At 40.7% G+C, this 18,222-nt stretch overlaps 2 protein-coding genes across 2 annotated transcripts; one reads left to right on the top strand and one right to left on the bottom strand.

The window, feature by feature from the left end:
- Positions 1-806: 806 nt before the first annotated feature.
- Positions 807-3,032, top strand: LOC113026074 (tripartite motif-containing protein 16-like). Its single transcript, XM_026174498.2, has one exon. It carries the CDS (start codon positions 1,041-1,043, stop codon positions 2,532-2,534), a length of 1,494 nt encoding a protein of 497 aa, XP_026030283.2. The 5' UTR covers positions 807-1,040; the 3' UTR covers positions 2,535-3,032.
- Positions 3,033-7,273: 4,241 nt separating this feature from the next.
- On the bottom strand, positions 7,274-18,196 carry LOC113026070 (uncharacterized). The gene is made up of 7 exons (XM_026174495.2): positions 17,995-18,196; positions 15,921-16,065; positions 15,750-15,845; positions 9,620-9,764; positions 9,255-9,400; positions 8,765-8,904; positions 7,274-8,420 (listed from the first exon to the last, which is right to left on the bottom strand). Exons 1-7 carry the CDS (start codon positions 18,092-18,094, stop codon positions 8,272-8,274), a joined length of 921 nt encoding a protein of 306 aa, XP_026030280.1. The 5' UTR covers positions 18,095-18,196; the 3' UTR covers positions 7,274-8,271.
- Positions 18,197-18,222: the final 26 nt, after the last annotated feature.

The following is an 18,222-nucleotide window of genomic DNA, read 5'->3' as shown; positions in this document are numbered from 1 at the left end:
GAGCGGCCATGTTTTTCCCACACAATGAATTCTGGGACAATGACATGTATTGGTTGTCATAGGGGCTTTCATTCAGCTAGCCTGTTTTTTATAGTGTAGCAACGGTATTAATTAACTTGCCTAGTGACCTGGTTATGACTTGGTAGACCAGCACTATACCAGAGAACATCTGGATTAAGACATACGACTTCAAGGTTTTGGTGCACTGTGTTGCATGGAGAATCTGTAAAAATAACAATATCATAATTTCACTGTATAATAAAAATTCGAATTCTATTAATGTACTTATTGTGCGGTTATGCGATACCATGGATAGATGCTGCCATAAAATTGAGCTCTTTACAACAAACGCTCTCAGTAGCCGCATAGACACCGGTAGTTTTCCCTCACTCTCGCGTCCTCGTGTGACGGACTGTTTTCATCTTCATCTAAAATAAGTACTGGTTGATTATTTTCATCCTCGCTCTCGGTTTGCTCTGGTTCAAACTGGAAAGGTTGAACGGAAGCCATTTCCAGGGCGCTGCTAACTGTGAACTCGATGCGGTGCAACCGTATGACGTCACTACCCAGAGTGCATTGAGAAGTAAATAACAATGGTGACCTACTGGTAATTGGTTTTATATAAAATGTGCTTGAAAGGAAAACATTTTGCCGTATTTTAATACCACATATATATTATTAAAAGTACAGTGCATATTTTAGCGCAAACATGTCTTAACAGCCGGGGTACCTTTTAACATATTTTGATCTCCTTCTTTACGCTCACAAAAAGAGGAGGAGGAACTTTCTAACCTTTTTGCGCCTCCTCGGTACCTTTGTGTTAATTGTGTGCTGTTGCTTTAAGAGACAGACTGGTCTGGATTACTTAAGCTAACTTTTCAGATTTCCAGAGAGACAAACTTTTCCAGTTTGACCTGCTTATTATCCTCGCAGAATTAATGAATAAAGCTTTCCTGTGTTCTTCCAACCGACGTTGAGTGTTTGAAACGAGTTGGACAGGTGAGGGGACAACGAGCTGAGTTACATTTATCATCCCGAAAATGGCGCAGCGAGAAAACCAGGTGAACCGAGACAAACTCTGCTGCTCGATCTGTTTGGATCTCCTGAAGGATCCGGTGACTATTCCCTGTGGACACAGCTACTGTATGAAGTGTGTTAAAAGCTACTGGGATGAAGAGGATCAGAAGGAAACCCACAGCTGTCCTCAGTGCAGACAGACCTTCACACCGAGGCCTGCTCTGGTGAGAAACACCGTGATAGCAGATTTAGTGGAGGAAACAAAGAAGACTGGACTCCAAGCTGCTAAAGCTGATCTCTGTCATGCTGAACATGAAGATGTGAGCTGTGATTTCTGCACTGAGACAAAGCTGAAAGCTGTCAAGTCCTGTCTGCAGTGTCTGGTCTCTTACTGTGAGCAGCACCTCCAGCCTCACTATGAATCCTCCGCCTTTAAGAAACACAAGCTGGTGGACCCCTCCCAGAAGCTCCAGGAGATCATGTGCCCTCGCCACAATGAGGTGATGAAGATCTTCTGCCGCACTGATCAGCAGTGTATCTGCATTCTTTGCACAATGGATGAACATAAAGGCCACGACACAGTTTCAGCTGCAGCAGAGATGAACGAGAAGCAGAGAGAGCTCAAAGAGAGACAGCAGAACATCGAGAGGAAAATTAAAGAGAAAGAGAAAAGCTTGAAGGTCCTGCAGCAGGAGATCTCTGAGCTGAGGAGGAGAAAAGCTGAGTTGGAGCAGCTCTCTCACACAGAGGACCCCACCCAGTTTCTACACAACTACACCTTGCTGTCACGTCTCAGTGAAGCTCCAGACTCAGCCAGCATCAATATTCATCCTGAGAGCTACACCGAGGATGTGGCAGCAGCTGTGTCAGAGACCAGAGAGAAACTGCAGGACAATGTTGAATGGACCATAACTGCTGTTGAAGAAACTAAGGGGGATGTTTCACTGTCAGAGACAGAGCCCAAGACCAGAGCTGAATTCTTAAAATATAAATGTGAAATCACATTTAACCCAAACACAGCACACCAGCATGTTGTGCTTGGGCCTGGCTTAAAAGCAAAATATAGTCATACTCAGACAATCAGGCGCTATGATCACGCCGACAGATTCACTGACTGGCCTCAGGTGTTGAGCAGAGAGATTTTCACAGGACCTTGTTACTGGGAGGTGGAGTGGAGCGGGGACGATGTCTTTATAGCATTAGCTGACAGCAGTGTAAGCAGATCAGGAAGAGAGAGTGCTTTTGGAAACAATAACAGTTCATGGGCATTGGAGTGTTTCAGTGGCGGTTATACATTCAGAAATTCAGGCAGCAACACTTTCATTAAAGGTCCACAGTCCTCAAGAATTGGAGTGTTCCTGAGTCATTTTAATAGTTACACTTATCTGTCCTTCTACAGCGTCTCTGAAAGCACTCGAACCATGACTCTCCTCCACAGAGTCCAGACTAGGTGCCCACTCCTGGTTGGGCTCGGTGTATGCGGCGGTAGCGCTGAAATCTGTGAGATTTCAAGTTAAAAATGATAAAATTCATAAAATCATTATCTTATGCAACAAAAAGTAAAGAAGCTCCATAAACCAAGATACTCACTTGAAGGTAAAATGTCTTTGTTTTATACTTTTTATTATAAGAAGTGGCCTAGGAAAAACAGACAAGTGATTGTTCATCAGTTCATTGTTAGAAGATAGCACAGACATTTTATACAATAAAAACTCAGTTTTTATTGAAATCTTCATTTCTCTAAAGATAATAAATATTATTTTTAAATCTTTTCTTGATTTGTGACAGACTTCTGATATTGTTTGCAATAACTGACTAAATAGAAACTGAAAATTTATCTTTCTGATTGTGTCAAGTTTTTGGGGTTATTTTCACAATTTATTTATCAGAATGTTTATTAAACAAAATAATGATATTTCATGGAAATATTCAATTCATTTCTATATTGTATGTGTAACAGATTTGATTGTAAAACATCTCAAAATTAAAACTTAATGTCATGTGACGCCATAACAGCTTCTTATCTGCTGATGTTTTTATTGGGAATATTTCATCCATGGAGAGTAAGGTAAAGTGCTTCGAAACAGTGTTTTAGTTTAAATAACTTTTATTTGATTGTCTCGTATGGCCAGTGTTTTATTGTCTAGCAAATCGTTAACAAAGGCAGTGTTTCTAAAACATCTAGAAATTTATGAGACGTATTTATCATAAAATCCAGTAAATGAGAGAAAATGACCAGGACCTTTGGAGCGTGTTTTTCTTTCCTACCTGATACAGTGTTTGCTGATTTTACTCAAAATTATTTAGTTTCCAGTTTCAATCAAGTTTTCTCCATTTGTCCAGCGCTGTGCTGGAAACATGCTTCAGAGATTTTGGTCCAGATTGGCATGATGGTGTCACAGAGTTGTTTCAGATTTGTCAGCTGCACAACTCTGATGTGAATCTCCCTTTTACCACATCATAAAGGTCAGAGATCTGGTGCTTGTGGAGTCCATGTGAGTGCAGTCAGTTCATTGCCATGTTTGAGAAACTAGTTTGAGTTTTTTTGACATGGCGCGTTATCTTGGTGGAAGCAATCATCAAACGGTGGGTGCAGTGTGGCCATACTGGGATGGAGATGGGCAGCAACAATACTCAGGTAGGCTGTGATATTTAAATGATGCTCAGTTCATAAAAAAATGTGCCAAGAAAATATTTCCCACACCATCACCTGCAGCCAGAGCTGTGGATACAAGGCAGGATGGATAATAATAATAATAATGGATTGGATTTATATAGCACTTTTCAAGGCACCCAAAGCGCTTTACAATACCACTATTCATTCACTCTCACATTCACACACTGGTGGAGGCAGCTACAGTTGTAGCCACAGCTGCCCTGGGGCAGACTGACAGAAGCAAGGCTGCCATATCGCGCCATCCAGAGGGGCCGATAGGGTAAAGGGTAGGGTAAAGGGTAGGGTAAAGTGCCTTGCCCAAGGTAACAACGACCAGGACAAAGAGCCCGGGGATCGAACCGGCGACAGATGCACGGTCGCCCCGTGAGCCACGGTTGCCCCGTAGATCACACAGACAAACACTGTGTTGTCCAGAGGGATCCATGCCTTCATCTTGTTTATATCATATTGCTACCCCCAGAAATCTGGACTTGTCAGACCAGGCAACATTGGGCTGTTCAGTTTCAGTGAGCCTGTGTGAACGGTAGTTTCCTGTTCTTAGCTGACAGCATCATTCTCTGCAAATCCTGGAAAACCCTATGAGATCAAATCAGCTCGTCTGGAACCAACAGACATGTTCAAAGTCACTTCAAACACCTTTCATCCCCATTCTGATGCTCAGTTTGAGTTTCAGGAGGCTTCCTTGACTATGTCTAGATGCCTAAATACATTGAGTTGCTGCCATGTGGTAGATATTTGCATTAATGAGCAGCTGATCAGGTGTGCCTAAAAAAGTTGTAGGTGAGTGTACATACACTAGGAAATCATTAACTTATTTACAGATTAAGTTGCATTATTAGCAGGGCTTTAAAAATAAACTGGATAATGCTGAAGTCTGCCAGATTAAATGATATACACAATACACTAAAAATAAATAATAATGTTAAGCAACCAAAACCTTTCATGTATCAAAACATGGAAAGTCAGTCAGTCAGTCAGTGTGTTTCTATCCAGTCTCATTGGGCAGTAATATTGTAATCTGTAATGTCTGATTCTGAGCTTTTCCTTTGGAGTTAAAAATCCAAATCAGTGTTTGTCTGTGTGATCTGGATTTATTTATCACTAAAACTGTCCCACACTTAACCAAGAGCTGACACTGGAGGGTGACTGGCCTGAGTTTGGGTGTCACACAGGGGCAAGCAAGTATAGATATTACAAAACAAACAGAACTTTTAGAAAGCAATTGACTCGCAGTCCGTTAGACATTAACGTCTCACCAAATTAACAAATACCAGAACTAAGGATCTTTTCTCTATTTTTATTTTATTTTATTTTTTCACATCCACTTTTGAATTGAATTGAAATTTTTATTTCAGTCAACAACAACAACAACAACAACAACAGATTATAATTTTACATAAAAGTACTCAAACAGTAACCGAAAAAGGAATAGGCTGAAGCCTTATGGCTTATACTTATCCTATCCCTTACCCCCATAGAAATAATCAAATCCTTAACCAAGAAAATAAATAGCATTGATAAATAAGTTGTATAACAGTTTGAAAAGAAATCAATGATAAATCAAGAAATTAAATCAACACAAAAAAAATTTAACAAACCAAATTTCTATAACCTTGTATAATACTAATCTTTAAAATCTTTTAGTTAACTGTTATTTCCTTGTCTCTTACTGCCATGTTGTACCAGAGCAAACACACATCATTCCAGCTTTAGATCAGCATCAGGAACAACAGCGAGCTCCTGCAGTCAGAGGTCGTGGGACGAACACATTTATGTAACTTCATGCTATAAACTCTCATCTTCTTCAGCTTGGCTGCCACAAGCCCAAACAGATTTAGCCTCATTAAAGTAACGACGAAACAACTGTATTGTCTGCAAGCATGAATCACAGGTCCTCACAGACTGATGAGTCACTGTATCAAACAAGCACACTCATGTCCTACAACTCCTTGTCTCACAGTGAACCCACTTTTCGTGCCCTGCTCCTGTCACTCGATAAACAGACCTTTTTAAAATTATTTACAATAATTTATAGGAAAATAATATAAATGTCAGACACTGTCCACGACCTAAAGGTTGAAGTCAGGTGTGTTAGTCTGTATTTCACAGAATGATGTAAAATAAGCAATCAGTGAAGTCTGACTTCTTCAACTTTGTCAAACCTCTTATTTTGTCTTTATTTGAAGCAGCTATATAAAGCCATGATGTCAATGAAGCAGTCATATGCAAGCTGGTATGTTGTATAATGGTGACAGTTTTAGTTCCCACACTGGGTTCACATCTCCAGACTGCAGCAGATTGACGAGATACCAAAAGAGCAGGAAAGCTGAAGAAGAGGTGAGCATCGAACATACCACAGAGAGGTGACACAGTTTAAAAACGGAGTTTACACGATCAACATTTAAATGTATAATGTCAACATCAATGTTTTGTTTTTTGTTTTTTCATGTGTGTGAAAGCTTACAGTCAGGGTTGGTGTGGTTAAAGCTCCTGTTTTCTCTTTTCTTTTCCCTTCAAACCTGAACCACTTCCAGCAGGTGGCAGCACCTCCCTGATCCTGATGCCAAGGAGGCCTCTTCCTGTTAAAAAGGAATTCTTCCTTTTCCTGTTAACATTATAGTCTGAGCATTGGAGGTCTCTTTCTAATAGTTTTGGGGTCTTTGCCATTGAGATGGCAGTTGTTGTTAACTGGTTTGAATGAATTATTCCTCAGCTCTGTATTCCCTTCATACACATGGGTTTAGGTTGAGGCAATCACAATATTCTGCTTGATATTTGAAAGCAGACTAACGAATATAGGAGCTGCATTCAAAGAACTCCACAGCTGCTCAGCCTGTGTGGGGCAGAAGTGTGTGCTGTGAAAGTGGCTTTGTTCTGAAGAAGGGGGGGACTTCAAAATCAGGTTTTGGAAGACAACTTCAGGAAAGGCTGGTGGAGAGGCATTTTATCTCCAACCTTTTTAATAATTGGAGGATGTGACAATGGCTGTGGCTACTGCCAAAGTACATAACACAGGAAATCCCTTATGAGAGATTGGCAGAGATGCCACCCACAGGGACTGAACCAGACATGTTGCACACATGCAGAGTCAGTCGAGCTGGTTCAAGTATTTGTAAAAACTTTACACTGGAATTAAAAACAACATGGTTTTCTTTCCTCATGAGAAACAGAAGGTTACACCAACTAAACCAGCAATACACTTACCTGGTAAGTGTTGTCTGGCTGATATTGTATGGTAAGTCTTACCATACAATATCAGCCAGACAACATAATAACACAGGAGTTACCAGGAGACGGAGCGTTGTTGGAAAGATTCACTTAGTATCTTAAATCTTAACCTCCGCCCACTAAATCAGGGCCTCATTGGGATCACAGCGCAGCCAATCAGAAACAGACTGTACTCACAGACCCGAGTGTATGAATCAAATGTGGATGTGTTAATAGTGAAAAACATTCTAAGCACCAAGGAAAACGCATGTGGATCAAGCTGAGTGGATCAGACAGGAGCAGCCGAACACAAAGAACATAAAGCCCTGCTGAGCCTGATTCTACATGCACTGAAAGAGTCAGGAGACAAGAGAGGCTGCATTCATTTATTTATTTCAACGTTCAAGGTCAACAAAACTGTAAGTGCTTCAGGAAGAGTTAGTCAAGTTCCACTGTCAAACGTCATCATACTGTACAGTGAGGTTTAGTGCCACAGCATTGATATACATGTACAAAAGCAAATACAAGTGCAATAACAAACAGTCTTAGAATATAAAACATGAATCTAATGCAATGAAGTTTTTCCCCACACACATTTAGTATGGCCGGGTGTTTTGGCATTCTGGTATGACTACAATCTTATTTATTTATTTTAAATTTAAAAAAAAAAAAAAAAAAGGTTCATGATACCCAGCTAACATCAACTATCTGCAGTCCAAGAAGCTGGAGTTGGAGTTTCTCGTCCTGATTTCAGGACCAGAATCTGTCAGGACAAACAGATGTATGACATTTCAGGAAAAAAAAAAAAGCACCAAAATGTGCGCTGCTTTTCGGTCTGGTTACTACCGTTTATGTCAGAACCGGTGCAATACCATACCCATCCCTATTTAGCAGTGATCGAACTTTCAAAATAAGAGCACAGAGATCATGAAGTCATGGAGTGTGAACTTGTCTCAGATGGATAAAAAACTAAAACAAAAGAGAAATCAAAAATGAGCTGCCAAATATACTGTGGGAGCCACTAATAAACCTGCAAACTAAAGTGTGTGAGTGGGGAACACTGAAATACATGAATAAAGTACATTAAGATAAAATTAAGCAGTGTATTAAATAGTTGTAGTAGTTTTTAAAAGAATTTAAAGTATTTTAAAGACGGTATTTCTATTTTCTTCAGTACAGCTGAAGAACAGATAGAAAAGATTTGTGGGTTTCCTGCCTTCCCGTGCAGACTCTTTCTTCTACTGAAGAAATACATTTGTTCCCCATGCTGACAGATAAACTCTGTTTAACATTTAGATCTACCTTCAAACATGACTGTGGAGGTGGTGTGAACATGTAACTCAGTGGGTCTGGGGAGGCACGAGTTTCGTTTAAGAAAGGACTCTGAACGTCCTGCCGTCGAGGGGTGACACCATTAGCCGTGCTGAGCCCGGGGAGTGGAGGGGGCGCCACTTGTTCCTCCAGAGCACCGTGAAGAATCTGGACACGAAAAGGATGCACGCCACGACCAACAGCACAACTGCAGAGAGAAAACAAGCAGGGCAGCTAGTGGTTAGGTCGGCCAAGGCTGGACATTAAATTAACTGAACTCCTCTCTGCCTCTGTTCACTGAATAAACTGATGATTCTTGTGACACAAGTTTATTATATTTGTGTTTCAGGGGTGACAAAAACAGATTCACTATTTTATAAAGTTTACACATTTCTAGTAGTTCATAAGCAGCATTTCAGTGGAGAAAGCAGCTTTTCCATGCATGAAACACCCGTATAATATTCAAATGGAACAGAAACCCCAAACCAAACCAAACAAAAAATACTGGCTCATTAATAATCATTATTGATAAATAAGTATTGCTGAACTCACCCATAAAGATGGCGTTTGGAGTGGGATCAGCTGGGTTGAAGTGCTTGTAGACGTTTCCGACCAGAGCCACGATCACCACCGGGTAGATTGTGAGGATGTTGCGCACCCAGCGGTCCAGCACCCAGTTCTCCAGAATGAACCTGCCATCATCAAACAGTGTTTCTGTTTACTGTTGAAACAAACTGTTTGGAGATTCTCTCACAGACTTTTATTCAGTTATGCGTGTCGTTCTTACACCATCAGTGTTTTGGGGTTTTTAGAGTCACAAAAGATGGAGGGAGATCACATAATTTAAGTGGCTTCTTAAGGGTGAATTTTAGGGCAAAGCAAACCTTTGCTTTCGTTTATATAAAAAAAAAAAAAATCAGATTTAACTGGTGAATCTATATTTGACTTTCTTCTGTCTCCCTGATCATAGAAATTATCTTCAAGGTAATTTCTTGTTAGCTCCCACATCCCTGTGCCTGAACCTCATCCAATCAGAGCTTACCATGCCACCACCTCTGCAAACAGGATGCACAGTGACGCAGTTGCTGCCGTGCTCTTATCCACACCCCACAGGTGGAGAACTACAGAGAAATTGATCAGAGAGGCGATAGAAGTCCATGTAGCATAGACAGCCAAACCATTTTGGACCTGAAAAAAAGAAAATGAGACAAACAGTTTCTTACTATTGCCTTTTGGGGACAGAGCTGACACTCATCTAACAAGTATTTGCCCCCTTCCTAATTTCTTTTTTTTAAAAACATATTTGCCATGGGTATTTTAATATAAACATTTGTCTGATGATCTGAAACACTAAAGTGTGACGAATATGCAAAAATCAAAGAAATTTTCACACTGACTGTGTCCTACCAGTACTCTGAGAAAGGTCAGGTCTTTGCGATGGTATGTCTGTAACCAGAGTCCATAGTAATCTGTGGCAAAGCAACAGAAGAACAGAGCGCTGTAGCCGGAAACCGCTATCAGGATTAAAACGACCAAAGACGCCAGCATCATCCTGGAAGACAGAGAAACAGAAAGAAACAATGAATGCAATAAATAGGGGGCAGAAACAGCTCTGTAGGTAGAGCGGTGACCCCATGATCAGAAGGTTGGGAGTTCAAGTCCACTGAACGGCTACCCTGAGCAAGGTGCTGTCCCTACACACTGCTCCCCAGGCACTGGATTGGTGGCTGCCCACTGCTTAACTGAGTGAATGTGATTAATAAAGTACAGATTATTAAGTTACAAGGTCAGACATCAGAGAGACAGAGCTGACAAAGGGGCAACAATTCCTTTTGTTATTAACTGAATGGTGTGTCCGCATTGTAGTAACTGAACATAATTTACCACAGTGACTTTCAGGCAAACTGAGCTTTCAGTACATAATTGCATGTTCATTATTTGCATATTCATATTATTTATACTACATTTTGGTCATTCTTATTTCATGCACTACTCATTATTCACAAACTAACATAAATGCTTCCATTCACAAAGATCTCAAAGGATATTTATTTGCCTTTCTGCAGATATGCATAGTCATAGGGCTGCTCGATTATGGCAAAAATGATAATCACGATTATTTTCACTGAAATTGAGATCTCGATTATTTGACGATATTTATTTAACCCTTTAAGACCTACTATAGAACCAAATCCGCCAGAGCTCATATTATTTTTTTACATGTTGTAGTGCCATTTGTGGGAGCATTTCAATTTGCTATGCAACTGTTATAGCCCATATTTTAATAATATGTATGCATTAAGTCCATAGTAAATACATTAATTGCAAAAAAGTGCAATAAACTACAAAAAAATTGAAAATCGTTTTTTTTTTTTTTTTTTTACATATTTGTAAAATATCTACTTGGAGAAATTTAAGAGGTTTATCCCTCAAAACTTTAAATACAAAAAAGTTGCAAAAAATAGTTTACAACAACAGGAAATTTATTTTGAGTGTCTTCATAGTTTTATTTTGGAGATACACCAGTTTTTATATACTGCAGGAAAAACGAAAAAACAATCCTATGATGCAAATTAGCAAAGAAAACAGCAGGTGCATCAAAATAAACTATTTCCAGCAGTGCAATTCGAGTTCTAAGCATCCCAGAAACTATTCAGAAAAGTCAAACATGACCAGTATAGGTTTTTAAGGCCTACGAGTAAAAAACTACAATTTCCGCGAAAATGACGTCACTTCCAGTTTCGAGCAGGAAATGGCGGACATGCGACAGTTCGCGCTGACATCTGTTTCAATATGGGAAGTGTTACGAACAGCTGATCGGATCGGCAAAGCGTGTTTCTGGAATATTATGTTTTTGTTGCTGCAAGAGCTTTTTATGCAATTTTTGCAAAGCTTTATGTGGAAGGAAACCGTGACCGAGGACAAGCTGATGGCATCAGATGTAAGTACAACTCCTCCGGTTTCATATGCAAAACAAATTATTGCGCTAGCTTACACGGTTCCGGTTCTACAGGGATTTAAAAATAGTTGCACAAAACGGAGCGTGCTGCTCTGACCGGCTTTAAAGGGTTAACAATGACTTTAAAAAAATAATATAAAATAGTGTGCAACACCACTGAAGTTGTTTTTTACCTCTCTTTTCAACCAACGGCAGTCACTCTCCTCTCCAAATAACTTCTGCTTAGCTTTCCGAGCTTCCCTCGGGTCCTCTTAATCAGCGGTCTCCAACCTTTTTTGCGCCACGGACCGGTTTATGCCATTTTTAATGATCGTTGAAAGCCCAGATCGTAATCGTGATTAAAATTCGATTAATTGAGCAGCCCTACATAGTCACCTTGATATTTACAGTGGGGCAAAAAAGTATTTAGTCAGCCACCGATTGTGCAAGTTCCCCCACTTAAAATGATGACAGAGGTCAGTAATTTGCACCAGAGGTACACTTCAACTGTGAGAGACAGAATGTGCAAAAAAAAATCCATGAATTCACATGGTAGGATTTGTAAAGAATTTATTCGTAAATTAGGGTGGAAAATAAGTATTTGGTCACCTCAAACAAGGAAAATCTCTGGCTCTCACAGACCTGTAACGTCTTCTGTAAGAAGCTTTTCTGTCCCCCACTCGTTACCTGTATGAATGGCACCTGTTTGAACTCATCATCTGTATAAAAGACACCTGTCCACAGCCTCAAACAGTCAGACTCCAAACTCCGCCATGGCCAAGACCAAAGAGCTTTCGAAGGACACCAGGAAAAGTATTGTAGACCTGCACCAGACTGGGAAGAGTGAATCTACAATAGGCAAGCAGCTTGGTGTGAAAAAAATCAACTGTGGGAGCAATCATCAGAAAATGGAAGACATACAAGACCACTGATAATCTCCCTCGATCTGGGGCTCCACGCAAGATCTCATCCCGTGGGGTCAAAATGATCATGAGAACGGTGAGCAAAGATCCCAGAACCACACGGGGGGACCTGGTGAATGACCTGCAGAGAGCTGGGACCAAAGTAACAAAGGTCACCATCAGTAACACACTACAACGGCAGGGAATCAAATCCCGCAGTGCCAGACGTGTTCCGCTGCTGAAGCCAGTGCATGTCCAGGCCCGTCTGAAGTTTGCCAGAGAGCACATGGATGATACAGCAGAGGATTGGGAGAATGTCATGTGGTCAGATGAAACCAAAGTAGAACTTTTTGGTATAAACTCAACTCGTCGTGTTTGGAGGAAGAAGAATACTGAGTTGCATCCCAAGAACACCATACCTACTGTGAAGCATGGGGGTGGAAACATCATGCTATGGGGCTGTTTTTCTGCCAAGGGGACAGGACGACTGATCCGTGTTAAGGACAGAATGAATGGGGCCATGTATCGTGAGATTGTGAGCCAAAACCTCCTTCCATCAGTGAGAACTTTGAAGATGAAACGAGGCTGGGTCTTCCAACATGACAATGATCCAAAACACACCGCCCGGGCAACAAAGGAGTGGCTCCGTAAGAAGCATTTGAAAGTCCTGGAGTGGCCTAGCCAGTCTCCAGACCTCAACCCCATAGAAAATCTGTGGCGGGAGTTGAAAGTCCGTGTTGCTCGGCGACAGCCCCAAAACATCACTGCTCTCGAGAAGATCTGCATGGAGGAATGGGCCAAAATACCAGCTACTGTGTGTGCAAACCTGGTAAAGACCTATAGTAAACGTTTGACCTCTGTTATTGTAACATAACCTTTGTTGGCAAAGTATTGAGTTGTATTTTTGTTATTGACCAAATACTTATTTTCCACCCTGATTTACGAATAAATTCTTTACAAATCCTACCATGTGGATTCATGGATTTTTTTTTTCACATTCTGTCTCTCACAGTTGAAGTGTACCTCTGGTGCAAATTACTGACCTCTGTCATCATTTTAGGTGGGGGAACTTGCACAATCGGTGGCTGACTAAATACTTTTTTGCCCCACTGTAGCATACTTTGGCACAGCTATCAGTATGATTCTTTGCACATCCATAATAAATCTTTATCACTAAGTATGGTGATTTATTGAAACGTGCATGCATACAGTCTGTACATTTCTAATGAGCCTTAAAGGCAATGCCTGTTATGGCCATTGGCCATCTTTAATCTTCATGTTTAAGGACACTTAAATCTTTTTGGATGTTTCTGCCTTTTGTTCTGTTCTCTGTCCAAATGATTCCACACTGCTTCAGTAATGTTGACATCCAGGCTCTAGGCAGGCCAATCTGTGTGTTTTTCCTGTTCAGGTATGTTTTTAATCTACTGGGAGTGTGTTTCAGATTCTTTCCATGATGAAAAATCAAGTCGTTGCCAATGACATGATTTTTTTGGATGGTATTACTTGATGGATCAAAATCTGCACATTGTGAACACATTTCTACGTTCACAATTCCATCAATTTGGAAAAGATTCCCAGCAACACCGGCTTAAATGGAGCCCCAAACCATAATAGAGATTACAGGTGGCTGTACACACTCATTGTTATACCTCTCTCCTGTCCTCCTCCATACATATTGATAATGAGCTGAACCAAAAACTTGGATACAAGTTTGGATTTGGATTCACCACTCCATCAGACCAGTTCAGTCTAGTTCTTGTGAAATCTGGCATATGTCATCCTTCTCTTCCTTTCATAAGAATGGCTTCTTGGCAGCCACTTTTCCACTGAGACCATTTCTGATGAGGCTTCAGCAAACAGTGGATGAGTCAACTGAAGGGGTAGATGCATGTGTACTGTGCAAAAGGCTTTTGTCAGTACTGTATGTTTACTGCAAGTACCGCTGTGCCACATGAGAACTACGAAACGTGAGAACTATTTATTATGTTTTCTTTTCCATGGTGGCTGGAACGGCACATCATTTCATGCTGCACTGCACTGACTATTGTTTTTTTAGTATTCACAGTATAGGATGATCATCCTAAATTGTCCTGTCTGAATTTTTGTTTGGTCGCCAAGTGTTACAAAGTCCGATACAGAGGAACCACTGTTTTGGAGCCATCATCAAAGATATAACTTCAGTTCTGGCTCAAACGAGTTCCAGTTATTTGCATGACTCAGTCTGGATGAACAGCTCGTCCTACAAGTGCTCGTGCTCTGCTAGTAACACATGTGGAATTTATTCCAGTCTTCACAGACACACCTGGTCTGGAACCATCATTTGTTTTTCCAAGAGCACAACGAGCCAAAACACACCTGCGAGGTCTAACCCACCAGCAGGGTGATGAGAGTGTATCAGATGAACTTGAGTGCAGAGAGACGCACAAGTGAGAAAAAACAAGTGTTCAGCATATGTGAGAACTACTTCAGGAATGTTGAAAAAGCTCCAGTTTACGACCTCATGAAGCTCGTGGAACAATTTAAACCATGTGCTGCTCTTGCTAAACCTTTTTCTCTTTAACTAAACTTTAACTCCAGGGTCCATTCCTTCTTATTATGTCTCTGATACGACCACATGTATAATTTAACAGTCTTGAAGTTTTCAATTTTGTACTGTGCTGCAGAAAAATAGTAAAAACAAATTAAACTCCTAGTAAGCAGAACCCAGCCAGGGTGGAGCCAAAAGCCACAAATGGATAACTGCTGAGGTACATTAGGAAAGACATGCAGTGCTAAATCAAATATGTAGAATAAGATATTCATACTGGATGGGCTGGAGCTCTTGTAAACAGCAGATAATGTATCAGCTGATATTAGCCATCCAACAATAAATCAGTAATGGCATATATGAGCATCTTAAAAGTAAAGGCGAGACAAGAGACACAAAAGTTCAACTACATTATGAGTGTTATGAGTTTGTTCACCACACTCTGCAACTTCCCTGTTAGGAATGCCACAAACACAACAGCTAGCTGCTCCAAGCAGACTCAGGCAGTGTGGAAATGAGTAATCTATGAGTGCAGCGACAACACAAGATCACACCTGTATTGTCATCATATTAAGGTAAGGACTCATTGGGTTTTTAAAAATCACAAAATATTGATATTTGCCTAACAAAAAAATCCTAGATCAATCGGGTTATAGCAGATACACGGTGTGTGCAAGAGACAAATTGAAAGAGAAGCAAAGACAAGAGCACAGGAGACTCTGAGCGGTAACCTGCTGCACATCCTTTCCAGCTCAATCTCTGACTAGGGTGATTAAGAATAGAGATGGAAATGTACTAATGAGTGCAGTGAATGTTGTGAGAAGATGGAAAAGTACTCTGAGGAGTGCATAAATGAAGAAAATAAGAGAGAGAGAAGAGAACAGATGGAAAGTTAGTGATTCATGAATGCATATTTAGTAGGGAGGAAGTGAAGGCAGCTATGTAGAGGGTGAAGAGTGAATAGGCAGTCAGGCACTTTGGAGACAAATATAGAGAGACAAGGACATTTATAGAAGAAGGATTATAGATATGTTGGATAAAGGATATTGAATATGGATCTAGGGACTCTGGCGACAGGGTGAGATAAGAGGTCGATGTGGTGACCCGTAAAGGGAGCAGCCAAAAGAAGCATAAGAACAGGTAGTAGTAAATAAAATGAAGACATACTCTGCGTCCCACAGCAGGAGCCATATAATGTTCAGCACCATGTTGGAGAGCCAGCAAATATGGAAGCCGTAGGGCAGCAGACACTGAGCCCAGGATCTATTAACAGAGAGAGAAATATCAGTTTCATCCTGTGTGTTTAGATTTAGTCCAGGTGTTTTGATGCTAGCTTACCCTCTGCATGTGTATGAAGTGATATAAATCACCATCAGGGTGAGCCAGGTATAGATAACACCCCAGATGGAAAAGGTCCAGCCAGCTGGAGTGATGCCTGTCTCATAGCGGGCTGATACATTTCCTGTAGAAGTATGAAAGGGACCTGGAAAACAGACAGAGAGAATAAACAAATGTGCACTGGTGGAGTTTGCATTCCAGTTCCAGCTGGTTTGTTTACAGGGGCAACAAAGCAGCAAACACAAAGATGGAAGAAAACTGATGTGATGTGACTAGATGTTACAGGGGGAAATGCAGAAAAACAGAACTACTTCAGCTGGATTAAAGAGAAATGTCTCAGATCAGCAGGGTTACTGCTTACTGACTGATGAACGTCTTCTACCCATCTTTACATCTGAGAAACCCAGTCATGTTACAGACTTGTTTCCAATCAAATGCTTAGTTGCAAAATGTTCCTCCAGTATTTTTTGGTACCACTTACTTTTCCAAACTTTTATTTACCTGTTCCAACTTTTTGGGACTGTTTGTTAAATTAGCAACATCTTAAATGCGAAGTAAACTAAAGAAAGTCCTCATTTTGTTTGTAGATGTTCCCTTTGAGCCTTTATAACTACTCAAACATAAAGACCTTTATTAAGTAGTAAAATCACTGATAAACAATAAGCTACAACAGAAAAAAACTGACCCTTACTTTGTCATTTTGAAAGCATTACAGAATTCTGAGAACGGCTCTCCTACTCTTTAAAAAGCACCTCACAGGAAAAGATCTTAGGTTAACAGGGAGACAATGTTCAGGTTTATACAACTTCCTAAGTCTTAGTCTTAACTTAAAGCAGATGCAGAGCTGCTGCCACAGTGAGGCTCGAGAGCAGAACAAGGAGTAGAGGCCTGCTGCAGTCCAAGATGGAGGAGATTCACTTCAGGAGCAGCTGATTATTATGTTCAGTTATGCGTCAGTCACAAAAAGGCTTGGCAAACACATATGCATTCAATTCATATAACAAAGCGTGTGTTCCTCCTTTTGATGCGTGCACACATAACAACCTCCTGCCATAAAAAAATCTAAATCTATCCTAAACACTGTGACTTCTGGGTGCTCCACTTTCCTCCCACGGTCCAAAGACGTGACTGTAAGAGGCAAGGCTGTGGGTGTCAACATGAATGTGGACGATCGTTTCTCTGTGACGGACTGGTGACCTATGCAGGATCACCTCTCGTAGGTATAAACATCAATGTGTCCTAATTATAAGGACTTCTTTTCGTTTCCATTAATGTAATGCACTTCTATTTTAGAAGGCAGGCTTAAATTTAACGTGTGCGTTTTAGACTACCTCTTTGTCTCAAGCTCACCATTTCTCTGCTGCAGAGTAGCTCTTACACTTTTTACATGAATCACAGTGCCTGCTGCTCCTAAAAGATCTCTAAAATAATGACTTAATATCTATCATTACATAAAACAAATTGATCACAGTAAAAACTGTGATTAAAATAGAAAAAAAGTGGATACACTGTTACTATTTGCCAGCTCACTGAGGAAGGAAATGAGTCTTATCCATGTGGGAGCGGAGCATTTTCTCGGCCACACCCTGAATATATATATAAAAATAAATAAATCACTGTTGGATCTTTCCCGTCCAGCAGAACCAGTGGGCGGAGGGATACCACAGTCACTATTCCTACACTTTACTTAGACTATTTATTAGGATAAAAATAATATAAACTTCGTACTAATAACTGGTTAATTTGAGCCCCCTCTCATAACTATAACAAACTCTGGGAAGTTTGTGAGCTGTTATTGTTACTCCTGCCAGTTAGCAGTACCAGCTATGTAAATACGCAGTCCTGGAAATGACGGCTCACTGGTTGGTGTAACATGCTTTGGTGACATAACAGCTGCAGTAAACAGTTAACAAAACTTCTGAAAATACAGCTTTTGTGAAGGAAGAAAACTAAAACCAGAAATAAAACACCGAGAATGTACCACCGTGTGCAGTTTTAACAGTCTTGCAGTTATGTTTTTAATCTTTTTCGAGCTCTGTGAAACTCACTTCTTGAACAGCGATATTTCACCTACCTTTGCCCGCTCCGGCCAAAGCGTTAAAGACTAAAACGGCAACAAAAACCACCGCACACAGGATTATGACGAGAATCCGCAGAATATTGACGTCCTTCATTTTGTCTTTCTCGCTGCTTCGTGCCTCGGTGTGTCCTCTTCAACTGTCAGGGAGCAGCGGACGGAGCTAAACGGACCCGAACGTGACGCCTTCACGTGCTCCACGTAAACGCCCACAGAGGGGAAAAG

Source organism: Astatotilapia calliptera, chromosome 7 (genome assembly GCF_964374335.1).
Source record: "Astatotilapia calliptera chromosome 7, fAstCal68.1, whole genome shotgun sequence".
Lineage (NCBI taxonomy): Eukaryota > Metazoa > Chordata > Actinopteri > Cichliformes > Cichlidae > Astatotilapia > Astatotilapia calliptera.
This window is presented reverse-complemented; position numbering and strand designations above follow the sequence as displayed.

What these genes read in the sequence shown, in the direction of transcription:
- LOC113026070 (XM_026174495.2), bottom strand. Translation starts at nt 18,094, where the DNA reads ATGAAGGACGTCAATATTCTGCGGATTCTCGTCATAATCCTGTGTGCG. An exon ending in ACTTCATACACATGCAGAGG is followed by an intron (nt 15,846 to 15,920) that starts GTAAGCTAGCAT and finishes CTCTGTTAATAG; the next exon opens with ATCCTGGGCTCAGTGTCTGC. An exon ending in TGACCTTTCTCAGAGTACTG is followed by an intron (nt 9,401 to 9,619) that starts GTAGGACACAGT and finishes TCTTTTTTTCAG; the next exon opens with GTCCAAAATGGTTTGGCTGT.
- LOC113026074 (XM_026174498.2), top strand. Translation starts at nt 1,041, where the DNA reads ATGGCGCAGCGAGAAAACCAGGTGAACCGAGACAAACTCTGCTGCTCG.